Source organism: Apis dorsata, unplaced genomic scaffold, assembly GCF_000469605.1.
Source record: "Apis dorsata unplaced genomic scaffold, Apis dorsata 1.3 scaffold_217, whole genome shotgun sequence".
NCBI classification, from domain to species: domain Eukaryota; kingdom Metazoa; phylum Arthropoda; class Insecta; order Hymenoptera; family Apidae; genus Apis; species Apis dorsata.
Window position 1 is genome coordinate 578,188 of NW_006263500.1, and position 11,512 is coordinate 589,699.

The 11,512-nt window shown below is 26.1% G+C and overlaps 1 protein-coding gene across 2 annotated transcripts in view; it reads left to right on the plus strand.

Annotated features, from left to right (window-relative positions):
- The window catches only part of LOC102678502 (lysine-specific demethylase lid), an 11,909-nt gene extending 2,918 nt beyond the window's left edge, over positions 1-8,991 (plus strand). The window contains exons 2-18 of one of the 2 annotated variants that reach the window (XM_006615197.2): positions 519-735; positions 801-961; positions 1,033-1,398; positions 1,484-1,762; positions 1,848-2,340; positions 2,420-2,547; positions 2,642-2,836; positions 3,740-4,200; positions 4,311-4,569; positions 4,669-5,491; positions 5,584-5,792; positions 5,882-6,106; positions 6,212-6,296; positions 6,369-6,769; positions 6,914-7,034; positions 7,142-7,284; positions 7,626-8,991. In XM_006615197.2, coding sequence (XP_006615260.1) covers positions 519-735; positions 801-961; positions 1,033-1,398; positions 1,484-1,762; positions 1,848-2,340; positions 2,420-2,547; positions 2,642-2,836; positions 3,740-4,200; positions 4,311-4,569; positions 4,669-5,491; positions 5,584-5,792; positions 5,882-6,106; positions 6,212-6,296; positions 6,369-6,769; positions 6,914-7,034; positions 7,142-7,284; positions 7,626-7,691 — 4,632 coding nt within the window. In that variant the 3' untranslated portion in view covers positions 7,692-8,991. Of the gene's footprint in view, positions 1-518; positions 736-800; positions 962-1,032; positions 1,399-1,483; positions 1,763-1,847; positions 2,341-2,419; positions 2,548-2,641; positions 2,837-3,739; positions 4,201-4,310; positions 4,570-4,668; positions 5,492-5,583; positions 5,793-5,881; positions 6,107-6,211; positions 6,297-6,368; positions 6,770-6,913; positions 7,035-7,141; positions 7,285-7,556 lie in introns of both variants that reach the window. The other variant, XM_006615196.2, reaches the window with a different exon arrangement.
- Positions 8,992-11,512: the final 2,521 nt, after the last annotated feature.

Genomic DNA, 11,512 nt, shown 5'->3' on the forward strand with positions numbered 1-11,512 from the left:
TGTTAGACGAATATCAATAGAAAATTTGTAATTTGTAATATTTTTATTATTATATTGCACATTACAAATTTATATTTTGTTAAGCTAATTAAATCTGAAGACTTATAAGTATTATTATATATATACCTAATTCGCGAGATATATTATTTGTGTTCTTTTTTATATTAATTTAGATACTTAAATTTAATACATTATACATTAAAAATTATAAATTTATAACATATGTTTAAAAATATTAAAATTATAAAAAAATAAATAAAAAATATATACACTTTTGTTTTATATACTACATTAAATTTATTTTATTAATTAATTATTTTTATATTATATTTATATTATATTTGCTACTAATTTATTATGACTTTATATCATATTATTATTATTATATTATTTACTAATTCTTAATTCTATGTAATAATACTATATTATTATTATGATTTTATATCTAATATTAATATATTTTATACAAGTAAAAAGAAACAATATATGGAAATAAATTTCTTTTCTTTCTTCTTTAGAATTGGCAGCCACCATTTGCTGTTGATGTTGATAAATTCAAATTCGTTCCAAGAATACAAAGACTAAATGAATTAGAGGCAAAGACTAGGATAAAGCTTAATTTCTTGGATCAAATTGCAAAATTTTGGGAACTTCAAGGTTCATCTTTAAAAATTCCTCTTGTTGAACGCAAAGCTCTTGATTTATATTCTTTACATAAAATAGTCACTGATGAAGGTTTGTTTATTTAATTCTTTATATCTAATTGAAATATTGATATATTAATTAAATATTATTTTTAGGTGGAATTGATACAGTAACGAGGGAAAGAAGATGGGCAAAAATTGCAAATAAATTGGGTTATCCTTCTGGACGCAGTGTTGGAAGTATTCTAAAAAATCATTATGAACGTATTTTATATCCATTTGATGTCTTTAAACAAGGAAAGACATTGACAGATATAGTAAGTTTTTTTTTGTTATAAATTGTTTTTTTAAATCAATGTACATGTTTTTTGTATGTTAAATTATACAGAAAATTGAACCAGATTCTAATGTGAATGAGAAGAAAGATCGAGATTATAAACCACATGGAATTATATCACGTCAACAAATTAAACCTCCAACTGAAAAATTCTCACGTCGGTCAAAAAGATTTAGTGGTCAAGAAGAAAAACAGGAAGTATCTATTAAACAAGAAGATTGTAAAGAAGAATGTGATTCTGATAATGATTGTAAAGATGGAATTAAAAATAAACAATATGATGATAAGGATAATAGTAAAGAACTTAAAAAATTACAATTTTATGGAGCTGGTCCAAAAATGGCTGGATTTAATACCAAAGAAGGAAAAAAATCTAATAAAACTAGAGGTGTAAAACTTGTTTATGAAGTTGATCCAGTAAGTAACATATTATACATTATTTGATTATAATTTATATTTATAAAAATTATTTTTTTTTCAATTTATATATATACTTTTATAGTTGGCAAAATATATATGTCATAATTGTGGAAGAGGTGACAATGAAGAAAACATGCTTTTATGTGATGGATGTGATGATAGTTATCATACTTTTTGTCTTATGCCACCATTGACAGAAATACCAAAAGGTGATTGGAGGTGTCCAAAATGTGTTGCTGAAGAAGTTTCTAAGCCAATGGAAGCATTTGGATTTGAACAAGCACAAAGAGAATATACTCTTCAACAATTTGGAGAAATGGCTGATCAATTTAAAAGCGATTATTTTAATATGCCTGTACATGTATGTCATCTAAAGCACAAAAAAATATAATATGATTTGTAAATATTTTATATTTTATATTTTATATTTATTTTATATTTTTTAGATGGTGCCAACATCATTAGTAGAAAAAGAATTTTGGCGAATAGTTTCTTCAATTGATGAAGATGTAACGGTTGAATATGGAGCAGATTTACATACAATGGATCATGGATCTGGATTTCCAACAAAAACTAGCGTTAATTTATTTACATGTGATCAAGAATATGCTGAATCTTCATGGAACTTAAATAATTTACCTGTTTTACGTGGAAGTGTCTTAGGTCACATTAATGCTGATATTAGTGGTATGAAAGTACCATGGATGTATGTTGGAATGTGTTTTGCAACTTTTTGTTGGCATAATGAGGACCATTGGAGTTACTCCATTAATTATTTACATTGGGGAGAACCAAAAACATGGTATGGTGTACCTGGTTCTCAAGCAGAAAGATTTGAACAATCAATGAAATCAGCTGCACCAGAATTGTTTCATAGTCAACCTGATTTACTTCATCAATTGGTTACTATCATGAATCCAAATATTTTAACAAATGAAGGTAATACAAAATTATTCTTATTTTGTTATTATGAAATATTATATTAATTAATCATTAATATTTATATTTGGTTTTTTAGGTGTTCCAGTATTCAGGACTGATCAACATGCAGGGGAATTTGTAGTGACATTTCCAAGAGCATATCATGCAGGTTTTAATCAAGGATATAATTTTGCTGAAGCTGTAAATTTTGCTCCCGCTGATTGGGTATATTATCATTCTAAGTTTTTATAGTGATAATATATATATATAAATTTATATTTAATTTATACTGTTTATATCTATATATTTTGTTTAATAGCTTAAAATTGGACGAGAATGTATAACGCATTATTCGAATTTAAGACGATTTTGTGTATTTTCTCATGATGAATTGGTATGCAAAATGTCATTGGATCCAGATTCATTAGATATAGGAATTGCAACTGCAACTTACCATGATATGCTTCAAATGGTAGATGATGAGAAAAAGTTACGAAAAAATTTGCTGGAATGGGTAAGTATATTAATATTTATTACATTTTTTAGATAATTGAATGTTTTTTAACTTTGTTATATATATTAGAAATGTATATTTAAAATGAAATATCTATATATTATATACATAAATTATAATTAATATATATAATTATGTTATTAATTATTGTAAGCATTTTATTTTTTATTTATTAAAATTTAAAAATTTTTTATCATAAATATTTAAATGTTACTATCAAATTCATTTTTTTACTTAGATTATAATTTTAAATGTAAAAACTAATATATTTAGGTCAAACAGTATAGTATATGCTGAAACATTCCCTCACAAACTTATACATACAATATTACATGCATACGTTGGCACACACATAATTGTAACCATGCGGGCACACGCGGTGAAAGACGTGTGTGCGGTTGATATTACCAACCATTGGACATCGTAGTTTCACTGTCGACGTTATAATCGTCGTTAATGACTTCATATTTTGTTATTTTTGGTTAGCTTGCAGTCCTATCTTTAAAATAGTTTTTTAGTGCGATCGTTCTTTAGTTATCAACCTTGACTTGTTGATACCTATTTGGTGTGTCTCTGATCTTGATTATATAACTTTCATTGGTGAATAGAGGTTATGTTTTTAAAGTTTTGCCATGATGCTAAACAGGCATTATATTTTTTCATTATATTTTCATTTGAAAAGTTTTATAATTTTTTTATTTTATTGAAAAATATTAGTGTCATTTTTAAATAAATTGTATATTTGCAAAAATTTTTTCTATCTTAGTTTATTTGCCCACAGATGGATACATGTGTTTCATTATTAATCTTATTCCGCGTAATATTTTTAATATTTTTTTTTAAAATGTAAGAATGACGAATTGTTTTATAAATGATGTTTGTGTTAAAAACTATATTTTTCAGGGTGTAACAGAAGCAGAACGAGAAGCATTTGAACTTTTGCCGGATGATGAGAGACAGTGTGAAGCGTGCAAAACAACTTGTTTTTTGAGTGCAGTTACATGTTCATGCCAAAGTTCTCAATTAGTTTGTTTAAGACATTTCACAGAACTTTGTGATTGTCCTCCAGAAAAACATACATTACGTTATCGTTATACTTTAGACGAATTACCAATTATGCTACAAAAATTAAAATTAAAAGCAGAGTCATTTGACTCATGGGTAACAAAAGTAAAAGAGGCAATGGATCCTGATAAAAAAAATGATAAAATTGAATTAAATGAATTAAAAGAACTTCTAAATGAAGCAGAAAGTAAAAAATTTCCAGAAAGTGAATTGCTTACAGCTTTAACAACTGCTGTGCAGGATGCTGAAAAATGTGCAAGTGTTGCACAACAACTTTTGAATAATAAACAACGTACCAGGTATTATGAAGCTTTTTAATTTCTATTCATGATAAATATTATTATTTGTATTAAATAAAATTATTTGAACTCTTTTATAACTATTTTATAATTTTTTTATATTTTTATAGAACTAGACAATCTGTTGAAACTAAATACAAGCTTACAGTAGAAGAATTAACTCTTTTCTATAAAGAAATAACAAATTTATGTTGTGAACTTAAAGAATCTGATGGGATAAAATTTATACTTGATCAAGTATTACAATTTCAAAAGGAAGCAGAAGAATTAGAATGTAAAGATGATTGTAATATTGAACAGTTAGAAAAATGCATTGACTTTGGAGATTCTATTTGCATTGAACTACCTCAACTTATACGTTTAAAACATGTAAGCAATATATTAATATATTTACCTTTTTTAAAAATATATTCTTATTTTATATATTTTATATAATTAAATATCTGTTTTAATTTATATAATTTGAAGAAATTAGCACAAATACAATGGCTTGAAGAAGTAAAATCTATTCAAGAAGATCCAAAATCTATACATCGTGATGATTTAGCAAAATTAATTGAAAAGGGTATGACAATGCCTCCTAACTTAAATATAGAAAATACTCTTTCAGACTTGCAAGCATTGATGCTTGCAATTGATAATTGGGAAGAGAAAGCAAAGTTATATCTTCATACAAAAAATAGACAAACTATTGCATCTCTTGAAGAATTTATCCATGAAGCTGATAAAGTGGAAGCTTATTTACCAAGTTTAGATGTTCTTCAAGATACACTAAATAAAGCAAAAAATTGGACAAAAATGATGGAAGAAATACAAGCAAGAGATAATTTTCCATATTACAATACATTAGATGATCAAATTAAAAAGGGCAGAAATATTCCATTGCATCTAGATGCTCTTCCTATTTTAGAATCTACACTTTCACAAGCAAAAACTTGGAAAGAAAGAACAGCACGAACATTCCTAAGGAAAAATTCACATTATACTTTAATGGAAGCTTTGTCACCACGAATTGGAGTTGGTATACAAGCGTTAAAAGCTAAGAAAAATAAAAATGAAGATTCTGTAGGACCTGTCTTTGTCTGTGATACAAAATTGGATGATTCCAATGATTCAGCAACCATTGTAGCTGCGTTTAAATTAGCTGAACAACGTGAAATGGAAGCAATGCGAAATTTGAGAGAAAGAAATTTAATGAAAACTGAAATAGATGATTCAAGATATTGCGTTTGTCGTCGACCAAGGTTTGGACTCATGCTTCAATGTGAGCTTTGTAAAGATTGGTTTCATTGTAAGTAATATTTTTTCTTTATAATAAATATAGATATTAAATAATTGAATTTAATTATAATTTTTAATTGAAATATATTGTTTTAATTTTAGCAAATTGTGTACCTTTGCCAAAGACATCGTATAAAGGAAAATTTCCAATGTCAAGGGAAATTAAATTTTTATGTCCGTGTTGTTTACGTTCACGGCGACCACGGTTAGAAACAATTTTGGCTCTTTTAGTTAGCCTCCAAAAAATTCCGATTCGTTTACCAGAAGGTGAGGCATTACAATGTTTAACGGAACGTGCAATGAATTGGCAGGTGAGTTTCGCATAATAATTAAGATTAATGAATTATATTATAATATGTAATGATATACATAATATACATAGTATACATACATCGAATAGGATCGAGCCCGACAAGCATTAGCTACGGATGAAATCTCATCAGCATTAGCAAAATTATCTGTGCTATCACAAAAATTAGTAGAAGCAGCAGCAAGAGAAAAGACAGAAAAGATCATCAGCAGTGAATTAAAAAAAGCAGCAAATAATCCTGAATTACATCAGAGAGTACAAGCAATAGCACCGCTTAGTGGTGTACATTCAGATGATAGTGCACTTAGTACTGCGGTATGTTTAGTCGTCTTTGTATAATATTATATATTAGAATATAGAACAATGTCTAAGATATATATATTTTATATGTAATTGAATATATAATATCATATATTTCAGGATGATGATGATGATGTTGTTACTATTGATGATGATGAACCAAGTTGTAGTACATTTAACAGTAATGAACATGCATATTCTTATAGTAAGTTCGTAATCATAATAAAAATTAAATGATGTAAACGAAGATTCATAATATTTATATTTTATTTTTCAGTATCCAAAATTCAACGTAAAACGCAATCAAACGATACAACAGAAGTTGCTGTTGTACTTTCACAAACAGCAAGGTTACGTTTAGAAGAATTGATGATGGAAGGCGATTTATTAGAAGTTGCACTTGATGAAACGCAACATATTTGGCGTATATTAAGTCATACAAATAGTCCGAGTACAGTTCGAAAATATGCATCATATGAAGAAGTTCAAACTAATTTGAATCAAGATATAAAAGATGTTAAAAAACGCGGAAGGAAAAGAAAATCCGATGAATTTGAATTACTAAAAAAACTTGGAAGACAAAAAATGGAAGAGAAAAATTTAGCTAAACGCAAAGGACTACAGAAGGAAAAAAAATCGGCAGGTTCTCCAGTGCCTATAAAACGTGGACCTCGAAAAGTATTTAAATTTATAAATATAATTTATAATTTATAAATTATTAAATTAAAATTTAAATTAAGATTTATAAATAATATTTTTAATAATATTTTTAAATAAAATTAAAAATTGAATTTTACTTTGATACTAAAATATAAATTTTAGATGAAACGCAAAGAAGGTGAAGAAGGTCCAAAAAAAAGAGGTGGTAATAGAAAAAAAACTAAACAGGATACTTCAGATGAAGAAGATGATTGTGCGGCTGTCAATTGTTTGCGACCTGGTGGTAGGAAAATATTTTAATATAAATATAATAAAAATATAATAATGTAATTATTATATCCTATATATTCTATATATTATGTAGTGTTTTATATATTTATATTTATGTAGGTAGAGAAGTTGATTGGGTACAGTGTGATGGCGGCTGTGAAGGTTGGTTTCATATGCACTGTGTTGGATTAGATCGTACAGAAATTGCAGAGGAGGATGATTACATATGTAGTAATTGTAAGGAGGCAGAGCATAGCTCAGTGGTAAGTTTATATTGATATGTTTGGAATTGCTATAACTTTTATATTAAATAAGTTTATTCGTATTCATTAGAATTGTATAAAGTAGGAAACATTTTTAGCTGCTTAGTGGCCTTATTAATCTTCTCTCTTGTAGTATTTTGATTATTCAGAATTTTAATTATTTCCCAATTTTTGATTTCACTTATTTGATGTTTTAAGTTTTTTTATTTGCTAAGTAGTGTATGATATTATAGTTTTAGTGCAATATTTCTTTTGTGTTGTCTATACTGTAGTCAAGAGCGCCAGATCCCCTAGCTGAATCATTAGGCCTGGATGCACTTCTTTCCCTTTCTCAATCTCAGGGATACCAGGGCACAGATAGTGAAGCAGACATTCAAGAAACCACATCCTTCGTCAGGACTTACTAGTCTACTTTGCCTTGTTAGCTCTGTACAAGGCTAGGATGTTTATCAATTTCAAGTCATTTAGACTGGGAATTTACACAGTCCGACAATTAATGTTACCTACAATCATCGTTCAGTCAATTGGTACTGCAGATTATCAGATGCCGTTTGATTACTATTGCGAGCGGATATTGGAGATAAAGTATTATAATGCAGTCGGATTGTAATCTTTACGACTATGAATATTATTTTTTTATTTTGATTTGATATGCTTTGCAAAGCTATCATTTTTTGTATGTATTATATTGCATTGTATTTTATTTTTCTAAGATAAAACAGATATTTATCAAGATTTATTGTTCAAGCACAATACATTTATACTCAAGAAAAATTAATTTCATGCATTGATATTTAATGTTAATTTATAACATTAAAACCTGCTTGCTTTTATCCAGAATAATATGTTAATTATGAATTAAGTACACGATTCCAATTGAAAACAAATCTTCTAAATCGTATTACATATTATACAGATCAGGTATCGCGGATGAACCGTGATATACTACTTTGTGGTTTATATGAGGTTTTAGAAAATAGATATTTTGCATCCCATTATAATTTTTATTTCTTATCTCGTGCTGCGATTGTTGATGGAAAAGAAAATACAGAGACCAATGACTGTTAAGTAATAATGATATGCGTTAACATTATTTATATAATATGATAGTGTGAATGTATACTTTTCATATGTAAAATATGAAAAGATATAGAAAAACTAAGGGAAGGAAAGAAGAGTATAATTTGACCTAATGATTTGGGCGATCTATGTTGAGAGAAAAATTAGTGATGGCGATAAATATGTGACAAAAAAGTCATCTCAGATTATTTCTATTTAAAGGAAGATTCCGTCGGTTTTTGTATCGGCTTTTTATTGTAATGGTGCAAGAGAACTTCTTTTGCGCTAAAATAGTATGTACAGATAGACTGAGATATGTGTGTATTAAGATACGGATATTATACATATATACATAAGAAATTAGATTGAAACGTAGAAATAAGTTACAATTTGTATAAAGAAAGAATTGACACGCAGATACATAGCATATCTATCTTCTTGAAACAATTTAATTGGAATTATTGGATTTTGGACCAGAGTGTACAACTTATGTAATTTGTAAGTTGCAAGTTATCTGATTTTCATTTTATGTCACATTCATTTTTTGTCATGAATACTTAGACAAATGTTTTATATTGTGATATGATTGATATCAGTGAAAAACTTCCGAATGGCCTAAAAAATATACATTATATAATGTAAAATCTATTTGTAGTATTGTAAAACATTAATTTTATAATTTCAACTGGTTAACATATAAAAATACTTGTTTTAATTTTTCTGTGACTATATTACATTTCGTAATATTTAATATGTTGATGATTTATACTTTGGTATGCTCATAATTTCATTTTATACACTCAACATTAATTTGAGTTATAAATATTTAAAACTGATTACTAACTATCCTACATTAATTCCTGCATTATTAACATTCACATTCACATGATGTAATGCATCAATGTAGTATAATTAAAGCTTACTTATTATTTTGTACATTAAAGTATTATAAAATCTCTAAACGTTATAAAAACTTATACTATATATATAATGATAAGTATATTCCGTAATAAATCGTTTTATAAATGTTGTAAATGTTATAAATATGGATCTCATTCTTGATAAAACAAAATTGAAAAAGTAAGAAATATATCACTATTATTGAAGTGAATAAATTATGCGATGTAATTTGTGTATCTAATGTTAACTCTGGTACAAAACCATGTTTCATGTATTAGTTGATATCTACGTTTTTTAGTTATTTTTTAATGTAATGTTGAGCTGATTTTTGTTTTTTCTTTTTCTTTTTTCTTTTTTTTCTTTTTTTTTTTCTTTTTTTTTTTCTTTTTTTTCTTTTTTCTTTTTTTATATATAGTCCATTTTACTTTCGTGCAAAAATGTTATATGCGTGTCTCTCTCTATTAATATGATTTTTCGCACGATATACCAAGAAAAAAAGATATCTTTATGTAGATATCTTTATGTAAAAAAGATATCTTTATTGTGAGTTTATGAAATTGTGCTAGCAGTACAAGAAATTTTGTATAATTACTTGTTAAAAAAAAAACCAGATAATTGATCATTGAGTTTTTACATAAATTAAAACTATAAATGTATGTTATGTATGGGATGACACGACATATACAGTGTGTTTTAAATATTTGCATATCGAAACATACCATGTGTATCGTCGGTGTTAGCATGATATGAATTTTGTTAACGAATCTATTATTAGTGATCGTTAAAAGATAATGATTGTTCTATTAATTCTGTTAACAGAATTCATTTTATTATAATGATAAGAAAATAATTAAACTAATATGCATCATCAACGATTAACATGTTACGTTTTCATTTAAAACAGACTGTAAGTCAAAGAATCGATAAGACATTATGTGTACACACATATATTTTTGTACAGATACAAAAAGGTTCAATAATCTCTTTGATTATTGCTCCGGGATACGCGGGAATGCAGTGAATTTCTAACGATAGTGTGTTTTCTGTATTATGAGATGAAGTATGAATTTCATTTGTTTTTTTTTTTTTCGTAATAAAAATTATATATATACGTATATATATTATATATATATGTATACATATGTACGTACATTGGTTAATGTATTTTATACAAGGTACTTAGAATTATTTTTATTAAAAATGATAAACATTAAAAAAAAAAAAGAAAAAAAGAAAGAAATGAATAATAAATTTGTGTGCTTTATATGATGGTACACTATCATTAAAAATACATTGTGATTAATGACATGAAAGAAAGATTGAAACTGCGTGATCATTCGTAGAGTTTTTTTCAAAATGAACATATTTAAATACACTTTATCATAAAATATCAGTTTACATTAATACTGATCATTCGTTTGGCATAATATAAGGCAAGTGCCCATGTGTTTTCAAAAAATACTGTACTAATTATCAGAAAGAAAACAAATTAACTTTTCTTAATCTTCTTTATAATCAGAACAATTTGTCTAATACTGATTTCGGTTTTTTTTAATGAAATATTTACATAATTTGCATTCAATAATAAATTAAAATTCATTGAATCTATAAAAAAAAAATATTATTATATAAAAGAAAAAATATTATACTTTGATGAAATCATTTTTGTAAATTAAATTTGTAATTAGATATTATTGGTTTTACATGTAACATGAAGTTCAGTTGAAATTAATTTTAACATTTATTTTGATCAGTAAACATATTTTTTAAAAATTGCTACTATAAGTTTTATATAAGATATCTTAAATATGAATTGTAATTTCACTTAAAATTTTTGTTTTGCTATTATTGTTCAAATTTTTGTTCATGACATTCTGTTTATTTTTGTGTTAATTAATATTTATTTTTTGTGATTCTAAAATGTTAACTTTAATTTAATTTTCTTTAATTTATATATGATGATTACTTACTATGAATTAGATAGTTCGTATTCATTCAAATAATACAGTAAAAACATGTTACTTAATTTCCAATGCACTATTGTTAGTAATCGTCTTTATATTAAACTCGATTGTTTCTTTGTTTCTTTTTGTTCAATGTATTGCAAACGCGTTTATATCAAATGTGTTTTAGTTATTCCAAACTTCACCTCGCAAAAAAACAAATCCTTTGATTCCACCAAAAATTTAGTCGATAAAGAGAATCATTATCGTATATCTTATATTTATTACATTTTTATCTACTTGTTTTTTTTTTTTTTTTTTTTTTT